Source organism: Solenopsis invicta, chromosome 8, assembly GCF_016802725.1.
Source record: "Solenopsis invicta isolate M01_SB chromosome 8, UNIL_Sinv_3.0, whole genome shotgun sequence".
Taxonomy (NCBI): Eukaryota; Metazoa; Arthropoda; class Insecta; order Hymenoptera; family Formicidae; genus Solenopsis; species Solenopsis invicta.
The window spans coordinates 10,555,875-10,573,914 of record NC_052671.1 but is presented as its reverse complement, the minus strand read 5'-3'; the positions used below and the strand labels follow the sequence as shown (position 1 = coordinate 10,573,914).

General features: G+C 28.4%; 3 protein-coding genes across 5 annotated transcripts; 2 read left to right on the top strand and 1 right to left on the bottom strand.

The window, feature by feature from the left end:
- Positions 1 to 819: 819 nt before the first annotated feature.
- Positions 820 to 10,599, top strand: LOC105196610 (peregrin). Its single transcript, XM_026130255.2, has 8 exons — positions 820 to 1,268; positions 2,249 to 2,531; positions 3,449 to 4,292; positions 4,425 to 4,727; positions 5,094 to 5,268; positions 7,374 to 7,792; positions 8,021 to 8,392; positions 8,968 to 10,599. Exons 1-8 carry the CDS (start codon positions 1,140 to 1,142, stop codon positions 9,143 to 9,145), a joined length of 2,703 nt encoding a protein of 900 aa, XP_025986040.1. The 5' UTR covers positions 820 to 1,139; the 3' UTR covers positions 9,146 to 10,599.
- A 156-nt stretch (positions 10,600 to 10,755) lies between these two features.
- LOC105200872 (beta-ureidopropionase) lies at positions 10,756 to 16,670 on the bottom strand. The gene is made up of 5 exons (XM_011168652.2): positions 16,431 to 16,670; positions 15,298 to 15,542; positions 12,697 to 13,085; positions 11,342 to 11,659; positions 10,756 to 11,014 (listed from the first exon to the last, which is right to left on the bottom strand). Exons 1-5 carry the CDS (start codon positions 16,520 to 16,522, stop codon positions 10,919 to 10,921), a joined length of 1,140 nt encoding a protein of 379 aa, XP_011166954.1. The 5' UTR covers positions 16,523 to 16,670; the 3' UTR covers positions 10,756 to 10,918.
- LOC105200871 lies at positions 13,961 to 16,931 on the top strand. Of its 3 annotated transcripts, none has more exons than XR_003268208.2 (3): positions 13,961 to 14,514; positions 14,592 to 14,777; positions 16,513 to 16,928. XR_003268208.2 is itself a non-coding variant. In XM_011168651.3 (2 exons), the coding sequence occupies exons 1-2, from the start codon at positions 14,217 to 14,219 to the stop codon at positions 16,650 to 16,652; spliced, it is 438 nt and encodes a 145-aa protein (XP_011166953.1). In that variant the 5' UTR covers positions 13,983 to 14,216; the 3' UTR covers positions 16,653 to 16,928. The 3 variants fall into 3 exon arrangements, 1 of the variants encoding a protein (XP_011166953.1); XR_005575457.1 differs by having other exon boundaries at positions 13,962 to 14,514; positions 14,592 to 14,755; positions 16,513 to 16,931; XM_011168651.3 differs by lacking the exon at positions 14,592 to 14,777 and having other exon boundaries at positions 13,983 to 14,514.
- Positions 16,932 to 18,040: the final 1,109 nt, after the last annotated feature.

Genomic DNA, 18,040 nt, shown 5'->3' with positions numbered 1-18,040 from the left:
GACAAGATTGAATAGTGACTGGTTAGAAAGTTAATAACTTTTAATTTATCTTAAGTTATTTTTAAATAATTTAATTTTTAATTTTAACTGGTTATTTTTAAAACACATAAATTTTATTTTATTAAAAACTTTTTCTTAATTTAAAAATTTTTCTGTGTTAAAAAAAAAATTATAAAAGACAAATTGCACTCTCATAAATGTTTTCACGTAAAAAACAATATTTTTTTTGTTATTTTATATAAACTTAACTTACAAATAAAATATTAAATGTATCCGATAATTTATATTGTAATAGTTTTCAATAATCTAATCTAACTTTCAAAATTATTGAATTTCTAATTTAATATGAATAATGCTTTTCAAAATTAACTTTTAATTTATTCTTAACATAACTTTTAATTAATTAATTTTTTATTTATGTAACTTAACTAAAATAATTTTATAAGCTAATAACTTTAACTTAATGTCAACTGTGAAGAAAATATTGACTGTAATTAGCCAATTTTTATGGCTTGTGATTTATGATACAGTAATTTATTTATTAATTTATTATACAATAGTTTATTGTGGAAAGCCTCTTCGATTTGTTCGCGTCGCATGCTCCAAAATCAACGTTTTTAACGCGCTCCAATATATTGGAGCACTATGTTGGAGTATGTGAGACGAACAAACCTAAGAATAAAATTATACGTGGTGGAGCACTCGGGAGTGTTTTTGAACGCAGTCTAGTGAAAATTACAAAAGAGAGCGAATTTACTAGAATATTAATAATTTTATTGGTCAATACCTAGTGAATTTGTTCACTTTTATAATTTTCACCAAGTTGCATGATTCGTAAGCGAGTCCCCGATCGTTCCACGTTCGTTCAAATGGTACCGACTCTCGCATTTTCTTCTGATTTTCGCCGAATGTTTACATATTTCTGTAGACGCGATATCAGTATCTTTCCTGTGAATTCCTGACTGAAGGGATGACTGTCTTTGTGTACCGCGATCGATCACAGAAATCTAATCGCTATTGGCATTCGGACACGGTGGTTTGACTACACAGCTAGGTTAACCAAAACTACGCACTTCCATCGACGAACTACGGCATCGATCGACTTCGAATAATACGTGAGTTTGTCAACTGAAACGAAGATGAACACGCCGCAATCGAACAAGAAGAATAAGAAGATAGGGAGGAATAGAATGGGTATACCTAACGAAAACGCGAGCCCTACGAACACGGAGACGCTCAGCAGTCAGGAAGCAGCAAAGTTTGTTTTGGTATGAATAAACATGTACTTTACTATAAATTTAACTTGTTTCTTTTCTGGTTTTATAAGGAGTATACAATTTTCTCTTCACTACAAATAAATATTAAAATGGAAAGAAGTGTTTACTTGAATGACAAATTGGGTCTCGAGGTGCGTACAAATAATTCCAAGGATTCTGATGAAACTTTAAAAGTTCAAGCTAGTTGGATTGAATTTATCAATTACAATTATTTAATGTATTTTAATAATAAAAATACATGTATACTAATTTGTTATTTATCAGTAAAAGTAAATTGCTAAATAATTACTTATTTCTTTTTAACTTCAACAAGGCTGAAGTCAAACGTCCTTCCACAGGGATATATTAGTCATAAAATAAATACTTGTATTTCTGTATATATAGAGTGATAAGATACATGTTTAAAAAGATATTGCACATTTGTATTTTAGATTTTTATCTGAGTTACACACTTATTTGCAGTTTTTTAATTAATTAAATAGTTCTTCAATTAATTTCTTATTAATCATTGCAATATGCAAACTATTCTATTCAAAACTATTATTCTACTTAGTCTGTTTTATCTGCACATGTGTGTTATGAAATTCAGTGAAAAAACCTAGCATTACATGCTAATTGGCATTGCTATGCATGTGACGAGATAACAAGAGGAACACACCTCTGGCAACAACTAGTGATGAGTAATGCTCAATATATTCTTTGTTACTGAATAGCATAGACGCACATACTCATTCACAAATTTTTATAGAATAATTTTTTATTAATTATTATGTAAATTACAAAATGGTAGAGGATTTGTCTACTCAGTTTACTCTGCTTTATCTGTATATTGATTCAGGTAGAGTGTCAATAATTGATCAAACACCTTGAATTATTAAACACTATATTTGTAATAACTAAACTATTGTTCATAGAATTAATTATGTTCATAATACAATATATTTTTAATGTTAATAATATGATATTTAAAGGTAAATCCCATAGGAGAGAAAGAAGATGGAAATAAATCAATCAAAGTGGCAATCTCAGATGCAATTCCTATAATTTCTGTGGATCCAAGTATGTCTGATGAAAAATTGCAAAAAAGTAATGCAGCGTTAGTCGAAAAGGAAAAGGAAGACAAAAATGTGCTTAACACTTTACCTACTGCTACAGTTAAGGAAATAGAAGGCTATGAAAATCAATTAGGAGAGGCTGAACCACTTCCGAATTCTTATATTAGATTTATGGAGCGCAGTGGTGAAGAACTTGATGGTAAATATTTTTTCAATTTGTATAATATATATATATATATATATATATACTGTAATATATTTTAATAATTAAACACTCACACACGCACACGCGTGCGCACACACATACACACATTCAAATATTTAATTATTAAAATATATTATGTTATTGTTTCCCATTATTAAACTTTTGCTTATATTTTATTTTTAAAAATCTGTATACATGACTGTTATTTGCGTTGGAATTAATTTTCACTATTTTTTACAACTGTACAAAAATTCTTCAGCAATTTACACATACTCTAACATCTCTATAAAGTATTTGTGTGATTGTTAATTTTTAAAAATTCTATATAAATTGTAACTAATTAGCCAACAAGATTAAAGAAATATATTTTTTTATATCAAAATTTATAACTTTGACTTAAGAAAAACACAAAAATGACTTAAGAAAAATATTTTTATAGCTTAAAGTTAATATTGTGGAAACTACAAAAAAAAAAGAAATAGTGCAAGTATTAACTGTTCAAAAGATTGAATTATTTAGTAACTTAAAAATAATGTTTAATTTATATAAATAGGAATTGCATTTACTTGTTAAACTGAAGCTGGCAATGCAGCAGACTTGTTCTTCAAATATTAAATTGTTTTCTAGTTTATTTGGATAGAGACTGTTGTTTATCTTAATGTATTACAAAGAACTATTACAAAGTATTACAGTATCACAAAAATATGTGATACTTTTCTGTTGATACATATAGACAGTTAATAGTATTAATTAAACAATTCTACTTTTAATATCTACATATCACATATCTACATTTTACATATATGTATATTTTTGTAAATATTATGTTAAATTTTTTGATATAAATTGTTTGCTAAATTTTATCATTATATATAATCTGAAAAATATCATTTAAAATATTATTTTGATAGGAGAGGTAGAATATGATTTAGATGAAGAAGATACTGCATGGCTGTCTATTGTAAATGAAAGAAGGCTAGCTTCTGGATTGACGCCTGCATTGGAGCCTGACACATTTGAGTTGTTAATGGACAGACTTGAGAAAGAGTCATATTTCCAACAACAAAGTAACGGTGGTGGTGGTGTTGCTGCAGATGAAGATGCTGTTTGTTGCATTTGCATGGATGGAGAATGTCAGAACAGTAATGCAATCCTGTTTTGTGATATGTGTAATCTTGCTGTTCATCAAGATTGTTACGGTGTACCGTATATACCTGAAGGACAATGGTTGTGTAGAAGATGTCTACAGAGTCCATCCAGAGCTGTCGATTGTGTTCTCTGTCCAAACAGAGGTGGTGCTTTCAAACAGACTGATCGTCCTGCGACATGGGCTCATGTAGTATGCGCTCTATGGATACCAGAAATTAGATTTGCTAACACTGTATTTTTGGAACCCATCGACAGTATAGAGAGTATACCGCCAGCTCGTTGGAAGCTAATGTGCTGCGTATGTAAGCGAAAGGGAGCTGGCGCGTGTATTCAGTGTCACAAGAGCAATTGTTATGCTGCTTTCCACGTGACTTGTGCTCAGCAAGCTGGTCTATGTATGCGCATGAGAACGATGCAGCCTGCTAATGGTGAACCAATACTGGTGCAAAAAACAGCTTACTGCGAGGCACATACTCCTCTTGATTATAAGCCTTCAACAAATCCTGTGGATGCGCGTAGAAGAGCAATAGCTAACAAGAAAAGTTCATCAGCGCCTGTTATTTCTATTCCCACCATACCACCTGAGAGAATTAGAGAAATTGCTAGGTAATAAAATTATCAATTTTATTTATATGTGATAATGATAATATGATAAATTATAAGTTTAAACACATTCTATGTAAAACAAAGTTTGAATGAATTATTGGATTTATATATACATTACTTTGTTTTCATTAGTCTAGCAGAAGGAATTCCAAAAAGAAGTCAATTGATACAACGTCTTATTGCCTATTGGACATTGAAGCGACAATACAGAAACGGTGTCCCGCTTCTTAGAAGATTGCAAAGTTCCCATCCGCAATCTAGACCACCTCCACTCGGAGAACATCCCTCTTCGCCGACACACGATAGTGAAGCGCGAGGGGAGATGTATCGTCAACTTAAATATTGGCAGTGTCTACGTCAAGATTTAGAACGTGCACGATTGCTATGTGAATTAGTACGGAAGCGTGAAAAATTAAAAAAGGAACTATTCAAAGTGTTAGTATACTCGCAACACATTTTAAATGATATAGACATCCTATTCAGAACGTGCTTACAAAGATGTTAACATATTTTTTTGTCTTTTCTGCTTTACATTCAATGAATGATAGATTGAATAACAAAAAACATGCTAACATCTTTAGAAGCGCGTTCTGAACAAGTCACGTATTATGAAAGTTTTGCATATTTTTTTAAAGACTTAACTATTAGTAGAAAAAAGTATAATCTAATATTATTATATTAAGCGGAATAATATTATTATTCCACTTTAAAGAACTTTAAACTCTCTAAATGATTTTTTTATATTATCAATTTATACAATATTTTTAAAACAATATTAATTTTGAGAAAAATTGATTGCAGAAAGGAAAAGTGTCTATGGCTTCAGTTGCGGCCATTGGAAAGTGTTTTACGTAGTTTGTTAGAAGCTATAAAGGCAAAAGATACAAATGATGTATTTGGGCAACCAGTCAATATCAAAGAAGTTCCAGATTATCTTGAAATAGTGTCACACCCTATGGATCTCTCTACTATGCAGGTAATTATTTTACTTTATTTTTGTCTTTACATATTTATACATATAACATGTTAAAGCTCCTGACGCCTCAGCCGAGGCGTTGACAGCAGCGACGTACTGTCGTTGACAAAATTAAAACTAACTAGACGTGAAACGTGACTGGTTACGATAAAACTTTGTCTTGCATGTCATCTTTTTGTTATTATGTTTCATTGTGAAAATATGACTTGTCTCGTATTTACCAAACTCGTAAAAATAAACCGCAAGTGAAGTTCCTTGAATTTTATACATAAAAGCATATTTTTCACTTTCAATAGCTGTTCGTGTGTTTTCCTGTCTGTATAAATCACTTTACATGCTTTTTACAACTATTTACTGACTGTTAGATGGAAAAAGGATGGTCAAGGTCCATTTTTACAAGTATTTTAAAGCGATCTCCTCATTCTGTTTTATCCAAATTCTCTTTCTTTACAAATGCCACGATGGAAACTTTTACGTGTCATTTCATGACGACTTTAATATGGCCGCGGCGAGTAGGCAGGAGCCTTAAACCAAGCCTGTTCAAAACCCAACTCGTAAATTAAAGCACTTCCACTTTTCTGTCGTCTCGATAGAGCGAGAAAGAATAAACAAAAAAAGGTGGACTTTAGAGTTTTGAATCCAGGCGAAGATGATAGCGTCTATCTATTTTTGTCTGTATTAAAATATAGAGGGAGGAAGATTACTAAAATCACATCACTAGATCTAAAAATTCAATCGCTGTACAGTTTCTATGGGATTATTTGAGATATACTACTGCCATAATTTATTTTATTATGTTCAAGACGCTAGGCACAGGAATTTTGATATTTACGTTCATAGAAAAATCGCGATGTTATAGCTTTTTTGAAATATGATCACAATAGTGTTAGATTTAAATTAATAAGGTTTAAATTTTTACTTTTCTTTGTAGATTAGATAAACAAAGTTTTATGAATTGTCCTTTAATCTTTTCCACCAAATCGCACCATGCTATTGCTTAAATCGCACAATTTTGCTTGTAATATAAATAGGGGAAGGTGAGGTAAGACAGGGTAGTTAAGTTTTGAGAAAAAATAAAAGCTAGGTTTTCATAATTAACGAGTCATCTTTATTTTTATAATACTCTTTGGACATTTGTTTTTCAATATATTTATCATTAAAATAAAATTTTAAAGTATTATAAATTTTATTTAATAAAAACCAAAAAGAGGCATTTCTCCCCATCTTGCCCGACGAGTGGGGTAAGATGGGTATTCCCGTGGGCAAGGTAGGATACTTTTTGCGTTTTTAGCTTAATTTTTTTCTCATACGTTTCTTTGGCTCTTATATAATTTTATTTTATACTTTTCTTGCTCTCTTCTTTTCTTTTTGTGCCTCTACCTGTTTCCTTGCTGTTAGGTATATCTTTGTGTAGATAAGAAAATCGCAGAAAAGTAAAAATTATGGTCTATCTCAATAACGCAGCTATCTATTTCGCTGACTTGTAGATAACTTTTAATGACCAAGGAGTCGCATATAACATGTATGCTCAATTGTGATTTCTGCATTCGAATAGCGCGATACAGGCGATATCCCGTTTTACCTCCCTTTCTTGCCTCACTTTCCTCTAATTGATTTTTGCACCAAACAGGACATAGACAAAAAAGAATACAAAAAGTGTCCAGAATTTAAAACTTGTGCCTTGAAGAATATAAAGACTAAAAATAAGATTAAATGTAATAGAAAAGAAATAAGATATTTCCATAAAAAAACATTTTTGCGATAATATCAGAATAAAGTTTTACATACAAGATAGTGTAGACTTTATGAACAGTAGAAAATTGCGATTTGGTAATTTATAATGCAATTTAGAAGTTCCATTTCCTAAATCGTATCACTTACAAAACTTATCAAAATTTATTTCAAAAAATTAACGCAAAAAATTATGAACCAATTATATTAAAAAAGGGAAAGCATTGTACTTTATTATAATGTAAAGAATTTGAAAATATTTTTCATAATTTTTGAATTATAAACTTTTGTAAAAAATAATGTAATTCTGACCTTCCCCTATTTCACGAATCACCTGATTAAATTATAAATCACTATATATTTTTTTATTACAGGCAAAATTAGAAAAACAAGAATATGAATACATTGCGTCTTTTGAAGCCGATTTCAATTTAATGGTCAGCAATTGTCTGGCATATAATCGCAAAGATACTATGTTTTATCGAGCAGGAATGAAAATGAAAGAACAAGGAGGAGCCTTAATAGAACAAATTCGCAAAGATTACCCTGATCTCGAACCGGTCTCTGAATCTGAACAAGGGGGCTCTAAATCTAGAAAGAGAGAAAGATCAAATCGTAATCGCATAGAAACGGAATCGCAGTCCAGTGAGAAAGAGGTTGGCGGAGGTGGTGTGAATAGAAGAACAGCGGTGTTATTCACTCGCAAAGCTAGAGCGCGTAATGCTAAAAGTAGCCAAATGTTTCTTCCAGAGGATGATAAAAAGAAGCAAAGTGATAGTTTTAAAGTATATAGGTAATCATGACAATATGATGTAATCCTGATGCAATTAGTTCCATGCAATATATAAATGCATAAATGTTTATAACAAATCTATGTACTTATAAAAGATTTATAATGTAATTAAACAAAATAAGAATATACGTTAAGATATTTGAATAATGTTTCTTTGGCTTATAATTAATACAATAATATACAAATGTTTATGATACAAAAAGTTGCATACACAACCAATATTTCTAGGAGTGGGACAATGGATAGTGACGTGGGTGAAGGAGAGAGCCAGTCGTCGAGCTGTAGTAGTTGTCCCACAAGTAGATCCACTACACCTGGTGCAGAAGAGGAAAAGCAACATCCAGAAATTGTTGATACAAAAAAAGAAAACGAGACCAAACAAACGAGTGCTGGTAGCGGCTTAGAAGCTTTACAGCTTGTATGGGCTAAATGTCGTGGATATCCGTGGTATCCAGCTCTGATCATTGATCCTAATACACCTCGAGGCACTATACATAAAGGGGTACCAATCCCAGCACCGCCTGATGATGTTCTAGCGCTTGGAGACAATTACAAAGATCCAGTTTTTCTTGTGCTTTTCTTTGATACAAAGCGCACATGGTAAGGACCATCACATATATAAAAATTTTAATCTTAATTGTAAGGCCGTAAAGCAAATCGATTAAAATTACGATCTTACGTTCTAGAACTGATTTTGATCGATTGATTACTTGACAGTTTTATGGTTGCGACTGAAATTTTTGTATGTGTTCCTTGATAATTTTTACTTTTTAATGTAAAAACACATATGCTTGGTCATTGATATATTTAATATATGTTTTTAATAAGAGTTATAAGATCAATAATAAATTATTAATTGTATCAATTAAAAAATATCTGTTAACAAATAAAAAATTGAAAACAAATTTTGATAGAATACGTAGATTATAATTTTCAATAAAAAATATTACTTTATTTATTATGTACACATATAAATGTTTATATATGCTTATACATGCATTTGTATATACATCTATAAATTTAATACATAAAATATATATGATACAAATAAAATTGTTAACAATATAATTTCAAATCAAGAAGATACACAGACTCTGCAATTTTACAAAATATTTTTCACTTTTATAAAAATAAAACAATTTACAAATAAAAATATTCAATTTAATATTTTTCAGGCAATGGTTGCCAGGTGAAAAATTAGAAAAACTTGGAGTATCGCAAGAAGTGGACGAAGCAAAATTAATCGAATCGCGTAAACCTACGGACAGAAAAGCCGTAAAGAAAGCTTATCAAGAAGCTTTACATTATCGCAAACAAACACATAACGTGTTAGATAATACGTCCACTGGATAAATGTAAATACAATATTTAAAAAATAGGATAAAATATGTAATTTGTAAACCTTCGTAATTAATTATATAATATATAAAGTACATAGGATTATAAACATGTAGGTATTTATATGAAATATATAATCTAAAAAGGATGAATAATTCGAATCAAGGATTAAATATCGAAATACTGCTTAATATTAATATATAACCATAAGAAAAATTAATATATTACAATTATAGAGAAGACTAGGATTCGTTGGCACCACAATTTTCACAATTTTAGTATTCGACATTTTAAATAAGTAATTATTATGATTATAGCAATTTGATAAAAAGGGAGAACCTTTCTCTACATTTTCATACCAGGAATGATTCTGTATATGATATAGCTTTGTAATAAGTAAAATACAAACATACATTATAACAAACTGATAGCAAAGGAAATAGATATATATCACAGTGTATCTAATTATTTATATGACAAACTCCATATTAAATTAGTGAAAACGTAATAGAAATAAACAAACAGAACATATGTACTTTTTGTAAAGCCTGTATCTTTTAAAGTTATTTTGATAATTAAATATCAAAATGCTGTTACAGAAAAACAAATTAAACTATTTTAAATGTGTAACTTTGATATAGAAATATTAAATATAAAACGTTTTGTTAAAGTTGTAATTGTATGTTTACTAACTTCTTAATAGCATGTAAGCTCGTCTTAAATATTAGTATTATTCCTATGTATATTGATTTAAATTATTTTATTATAACAAATATTTTATATTATTACTTAAAACAACATGTCATATAGTAATGAAAACTTTTTTTAAACTAATAGTATATGTGATTTCAATTTGTTCTCTAAAAAACATTAATATGAAATTTAAAAACGCTCAGAAACTTATTTGTCTTCTCTTGAATCACATTTTTCTCTTTCTTTATACTAGTTTAATTTAAATAAAATTTTAAAAATAGTACTTGTTATAAAAGAAATAATTTGCAATAATTTTTCCATTATTTCTTTCGTCACCAGTACATAAACGAAATGCATTGCCAACAAGCCCCGGTCTCCTCTATCAATATTTTACAATTGTTTTATTTAAAGAATTAAAAATGACATATAAAACAAGATCGGAAAAGGCCAGTACATGATTATAATAAGATCTTAGAACTGAGATAGTGCTTTTTGTGTAATTTTACATACAATTTCTAATTCTTTCGAACTGTTTATTATTACTTACAATTTTTAACACAGCTCTTGAATTAGAAGAGTAATATCACAGAATTAAATTGACAATCAATTTAATATTACTGATGCTCATTAACATCTCTGACATTTATAATTTAACTTTCGAAAAGTCTCTTTTATATTTCTAACATATTGCATATTTATATATATTTTGTTATACTGGAACTATGTGGAATAAACCAATTATGTAGAAAAATATAAATTTTATTAATCCAAAAAAATTCAGTGTTAAGACATATTTTAATCTTGGTTAGTCACACTAAGCCTCTAGAGGGATTTTGCAACTCTGAATGACAGTTAGGTATTGTTACATTGTCGTTGCGTAGGTTTTTGACCATATATAATATCTGCACAATAATAGTATAATTAAAAAAAGATTTTGTTCATAAAATATAAGAACTTTATTCATAAAATATAAAGTTGATCACATTTAATGGCAATATACATAGATCACATAGAAAAACAATTGATTATTAATTTATAAAAATTTATAAACTCAAGAACTTATTAATTTTAATTATACACCTTATAAAGTCTGTATCAGTACAATTGTTTTGATTTTTCATCTTGTTTACCATCCCGTTTTGAAACATATTCAGCAAGTTCTTTAACATACATATCAAGTCTTTGTGTCATCTAAAAAATTCATAGAAAGAAATAGAATAAACAAAGTAGAAAGTAGTAAATATATGAATACATATTTCTTAATGAGAGAGATTGAAGGTAATGAAGAATTTATAATATTTGATATGCTTATCGATGTCAATAAAATATTCAAATTTTTTTTTCATTTTCATTAATTCATTTTCAAATTAATTTATTATACATTTTTATTATGTAAATAAACTAATTCCACTTATTAAATATTTGAATATTATTAAATATTTTCTTCAATCATAAGTTAATGTAGTAACAAACTTATAATTTATTATAGAATAAATAATAAGAATACAAAATACTCACTCTAAATCCCCATATATCTTTTATTTGTCGACACATATTGAGATCTAATTCTCCAACGAGCAATCCATCTTTGTGCCGACATAGGCTTGGAGTTCGTGAGCCATCGGGGGCGGTAATATAGCTAGAGCCGTAAAAGAATCCAAAGTCGTGGTGTGCTGGATTTCCATCACCAGAGGTAAATTCATTTTTGAAAAGTTCAGTTCCTACGCGATTGATAGCGCAAGTGTAATAATTATTCGCTATTGCGGCGCATCTTGCCTCGATTGGCCATAAATGCTCCGATAATCCCTGAACAGTAGCGGATGGATTAAAAACAATCTGAAAAATTATAAAGAAAATCATATGAGAAACTTCAGATATTATGTATTCAGTATATTATGAAATTATAAAAGTATCTTTTCATTATAAAAAATCTATTTTTTTAATTGTATAAAAAATAGCGTTGCACACTGAATTTGTGATACCCTAGAGTGATAATTTAGAGACAATGAAGAGGAGGAAAAATAGAAAGGAGAATTAATAAATAGAAAAAGGAGTATATGAAGACAACGAGAGGATAGTAAAATTTTAAGAACAATAGAAAGTACCATAGAAGATATAAAGTATAAAAGAGAAGGAATACTTAAATATTTGAAGGAGGAAAATATGAAGAAAGTAAGTAAGGGATGAAACATTGGTAAAATTAAGGTATAGAAATGTGAAGTAAGCAAATACTGGTTGAAGAAAAGGCATTGAAATTGCATTTTCTGTAATGAGGGTAAAGATTATTGTATAGAACACTGTACGAGGGAATATAAAAAACAAAGATAAATAAAATTAGACTGATATCGGTTTTTTCATCTCTTATAAAACAAAAAATTGGTTTGTAAAACTAAGAAATGATTAAGAATTACAAATAGGATTTAAATAGGAGAATGAAAGGATTTAAATAGAGATTGAAGGTAAGGTATTAAGGAAGCTGTAAAAAATTAAAAAGGAGAATAAAGATAAAAAAAGATTCGGTTAGAAGTAAGAAAGATAAGGTAGAGTGAGTGATAGTCAGAATAAGTATTTAATAAGTGCAATATGGAGAGGTAAATGAAGAATAAGGTATATAAGTTTAGAGAGAAATAGAGAGAGATAAAGAATTTGTGAAAAAAATGTAAATACAAAGATATAAATGTAAATATAAAGTACAATTTAAAAATATATAATAATTTAGAAATGTATAGATATAGAAAATAGAGAGCACTAGATCTAAAAGGATGGATAGATAAGAATAGAAAATTTTGTAAACCAAGTCCTCTTCACGATTATTTTTTGTTTATTCGCTAAAGAGAATAAATTATTATTCAGATATATGATCTGCAACTTACCTCTGCCCCATTCAAGCCGAACATCAACCAGTTCAATGGATGATGACGTCCGTAACATATATTAATCGCGATACGTCCAAAAGGAGTGTCGAATACCGGGTGCCCTGTATTGCCTTCCATATAGTAGGTAGATTCGTTAAAATCTCCGATACGAGGAATATGGTTCTTCCTATGTTTTCCGAGAACTGTACCATCCGTGTTGATCACTACACAAGTGTTCCAGATAGTATCGCCGTCAGAGGAATCTCTTTCCAAAATCGGCGATATTATTACCATGTTGTACTTCTTGGCAAGACTAGATAGGAACACGGTCGTGGGTCCAGTCTCGGCATCCTCTGCAAACTCGCACCACGGATACTTTTCCCTCGTACAAAAAGCGAATGGCATAGCTGCAGTAAGCATACAAATTGATTATGATGCAAATTCACATAGGGTGCAGTAATAAAACTTATAATATTCAGTGTGTTACACTTAAATAACTTAAAATTATAGATCTATATATAGATAAATCCAAATAAAGATAAATTACATGTAAACGTAGCTTAGATAAAACAAAGATAATTTTATTGTAAATTTATTGAGATAAAAAATGAAATTTTATATATCTTGATAACATCTAGATAATTTTAAAATCTACATAATATCGATATCAGTAAAACAATTTAGGATATAAAAACAATATATTCATATTTTTATTTATAAATTTTTATTTCTATTTAAAACAGAGTTCTTCAAATAATTTAACCACACAAAACATGTTTCTTTTTTTTATTTGGATCAATACACAAATAAAAATCAAAGTTAAAAAAATATAAAAGGAATATATAACTAACATTATGACTGATAAAGTTCCTTGTTAAAAGTTTTTGAATCATTTAGTTTTGAAACAATTTTTACATTATGCTACTATTTTCTGATGCAAGCCTTTGTTATCATATCAAAAAATTCTTTTACTAAAATAAACGTAAAAGTTGAAACTAGTATAACACTTCATACTTTGTTTGCATTAATTTAGATAATTTGAAAAAATAATATAACACATCTATTATCTAAGATAAAGATAATATATAATCTAATAAAGATAAAATAAAGTCATTTCTTCATTTAGATAATTTTATATAGATAACGACTCATAATATTGTATACAAGATTATTTAAAATAATTTTGAGATTTCATAAACTTTCGTCTGTAGTTCATTTAAGATACAATTATAGCCATATATAGCTGCGTTCCAAAACCATACTAAATAAAATCGATTACATAAGTAACGTAAAATACAGCCTTTTGATTGTAGTAGTTTTAGAACGCAGTAACTCTGATGGCTAATAAAACTTAGAGTACCGCTAGTAAAACTAGAGGTACTATAGTAAAACTAGAGATACTCTAGTAAAACTAGAGATACTCTAGTAAAACTAGAGATACTCTAGTAAAACTAGAGGTACTCTAGTAAAACTTGGCAAAACTTTTGCTTAGTTGTTTTTCAAACTTTACGCCATGCAGTAGTTTACGTGTTTAAAAAATGGCGTCGTATAGCGATAACGAGAAAGATTTTTGTGTTCTTCAATTTCAACAAAATCAGCCCGTTGACATTATTCAACAGAATTTTCGCACGGAATTTGGAAAAGATCCGCCCTCTGTTGAGTCTATTGGCGCGTGGTATGCAAAATTTAATGAGGAAAAATTTAATGAGGGAGAACAAATTCTCCCTCATGAAAATGAAGGAGAAATCAATAAGACAGGAGATAAAAAAGAAAACACAGCTTCCCCCAATCAAAGAAATTCCACTAGTTCAGATTGGTCTAACATCTTGGATATAAGTAAGTTATGTTGTAAAGTTTAAAGATGTTTTAGCTATGCAATACAGCTAACAAAATTCGAAAATTATAAACCGTAGGCTTCTTGGATTTATTCTTTTTTTCCCTAATGAAGAACAAAAAATGATCATGGTACCCGAATTTTGGCCTTGAAATCGGCAGAAAAGAACAAAACGATGAATAATTTGAATAGCTTATGGCTTAAGAATAGCTTATGTAAAGTGACAATTTGCTGCAGTTTTAGGTAAAAAAGCACTTTTAAATGAGTAAGTTAATCCAAATAAACTTTTGCACTTTTATACGCTTATTGCACAATTTATTAGATATTTATTAGTATGTGTAAAAAATTTGATTTAATTCATAAAGCTAGTTTTTTTATCAAATTTGTAAATAAGTATACTACAAATCCGATTTTACATAAGAATCAAAGTAAATAAAAAATTAACTTCTTAACCAATAAAAAAAATTGTGTTTAAATTTTACACAAATAATTAAATGTATTAATAAAACAATTTATATATTTTATATTTTTGGTAATGTTTTGGCAATGCTTTGACATCCTTAAAACAAAACTTTAAGACTCGTATTCAGAACGCGTTTATAAAAACTAAGATAAAAGATGTTAGTGTGCTTTTTTTGTCTCATTTCATCCTTATTTGATACCTAATGATATAATTGTTGTATGTTAAATGCAATACAGACAAAACATTTCTAAAATCCCTGCAATTATTTTAAATAATCCTGTATAACAATATAAATTGTACATAATTAATGGATTGCACTTACTCCATGCTTCTTGAAGGCATAAAATGTTAACTTGATATTGAGCTGCTTGCACAATGTACGATCTAATTTTGTTATGTACTGCATCTCGTTGATTTTGAATAGGTTCTGTTGTTCCTGCTACTATGCTATGCTGTATCAGTCCAACACGAACTAAACGTGGAGGACGAAGCTCTTCATTGATCTGATTAGTCACCTGCCATCCACTTATTTGAAAATGTTCATCTTCCCATGCTATATCTAATGGTCTGAGAAATAACATGAAAAAAACAAAGATTATGTATGCATTGTATAAGGAGACACATCATCTATACGGGTCAGAACAAGACTTAACTTTGCATTATTTAAAAAAATCCTATATCAAGCACTAGTTTTTAATTTTAGAAGTATGTAAAATTGCAAATTGATTGGTCAAACTGACTTCAAAATATAATGGTTATATGTTTTTGAACATGATTTAGAAAAACGTGAATAAAGTGATGTCATTTTATATTATCTTTTAACAAACTTTAAATGTCAAATTTAGCAAATTGTGATCTTTATAATGGAATAAACGCGACTTCTTTAATTCCTTCTATTTTTCCATAAAACATTTGCAAAATTAGATTCTTGTTTTGTCCTCATGTAAATGTATATGACCCTAATGTCTAAATGTATTTATATAATCAAATAGAATTTATAATATAAATGAATTCACATCACATTACATACATTAATTTAATTCTCATTACGTCGAATCATTGACTATCATTTATGTTTATATACAGGGTGTCTATAAAATTCGTCCCCTTATATTTCACAAACATTCAAAATTATGAAAAATTACGAAATACATTCTATAAACAGAAATATAAGCATTTATTTTTGCTTACAGATAACATTTTTTTCGTAGGTGCTCTAATTAAATGGAAAAAATATTCTTACGTAAACTGTATATATACAGGATGATTATTAATGAATGTCCCCACTTTTTACCATAGGAGCACATATTTGTAATTTCTAATATAATAATATGTTAGAAATATGTATCCGTCGCCAAAGCATGCACCTAGGGTAAAAAGTGGGGACATTCATTAATAATCACCCTGTATAGAGAAAAAATTTATAAATATATTTTGTAATATATAAATTCTTACTTAAATGCACATCCATATAAAATGCGTTTTATATCAGTTAATTTCTCTTGTGGTATAAATTTTTCTAAAATTTGTTCCACAGTTTCAGACATCCTGTTGGCTTGGTGTTGTGGCTCTTATGATAACTGTTGCAATCACTGTTGCAATGACTGCTGTAATGACTGCCTAGGTGATTGCGATTGTTCTGGTTGCGACTGTTCTGGTAGCGACTGTTTTGAATAATTGACTAATCTTGAAGCTCAGAGTTCATGAAGTAAACGTGATAGCACCTCTCTCCACTGCATCTATCAAAACGGCAAAAACAAGATTAGACAACAGAAGACAAATATTTAAAGGTCATTAGAGACCTCTAAGAAATCTTAAAAAAAACATTAAGTATGTTTTTTTATGTAGCACATATGTTGTAATATGTAATCTAATATTCTATAATAATGTATCAAAATATTCTGTATCATAATATTTTATAATATATCTGTTGTATCCTTTTAATAGCAAAGCAAATTCACTTAATTTTACTCAATCTTATTTTGTTTATTATATAAAATGAAAATGTATGTTGGTCAATTATATATACAATATGGATGTCGTATGTAACACCAAAAAATATTCATCAACAACTTTATTACTTATACAATCTTTGCCAAAAGTATTAGCCACTTGTGTTTTTTAAATTATTTCTTATTCTTAGAAAGAATTTAAACAGAAATTTAAATGTAAATTTAAATTCTTTTATTTTGAGAATTTTAACAAAAACTTATAAATAATAAGACAATACAGATAAAAGAATTCCAAATAAATGAAAAAAATATAAGTACCTAAAATTAGACAACACAATATAGAAAATTAAATTATAAAATTATTAATATATTTAACTTTAGCATTGATAAAATAAAAATACATAATCATAATCCTGGTGGAAAAAAATTTTGTCAAAATGTTAGAATTGGAATACTTCTATTTACATATATCTAAGAAAACATTTTTATGAAAAAATAAATGTAATAAATAATTACAAGTTCTATTAAAAACAAAAATTTATTAATAATTTTTACAAATTTCTATTTTTAGTAAAACTTTGTAATTATTCATAGAAATTTTTTTCGCCAGGAATTTAGAAATATGTAAAATGTAGTTCATTGTAGTTTGACACAGTTTTACTGAAAAATTTGTAGAAATCACACAACAAAAATAAATTTACAAAAATTTAGAAAAGTATTCCAATTCTAGCATTTTCATGTAGATTTTTATCTCAATTTTTAAATTTGTATACAATTTTATAAAATTTGTTTCACTAAGGAAGTAGAATTAAGAAAATAATACATATGGATATGATATCAAAATATAGTCGTGTATGTAAACAATAATTCATATATGGATCATAGAAGATTTAGATTTTATCAAAAATAGTGAAATTACATTCCAGTTTCTTGGATTTTGTTTCACGCATGATGTATCATTTCATCTTTCTTTGTCATTCAAAGAATTACAAAGGCAAAATGATATATCATGCATGAAATAGAGCGTAGCCTTAATCTTGTAATCTTTAAATTTACAGCAGATTGTATTGTAAATTATTTATGTTTCACGCGTAAACGACCAATACTTCTGAT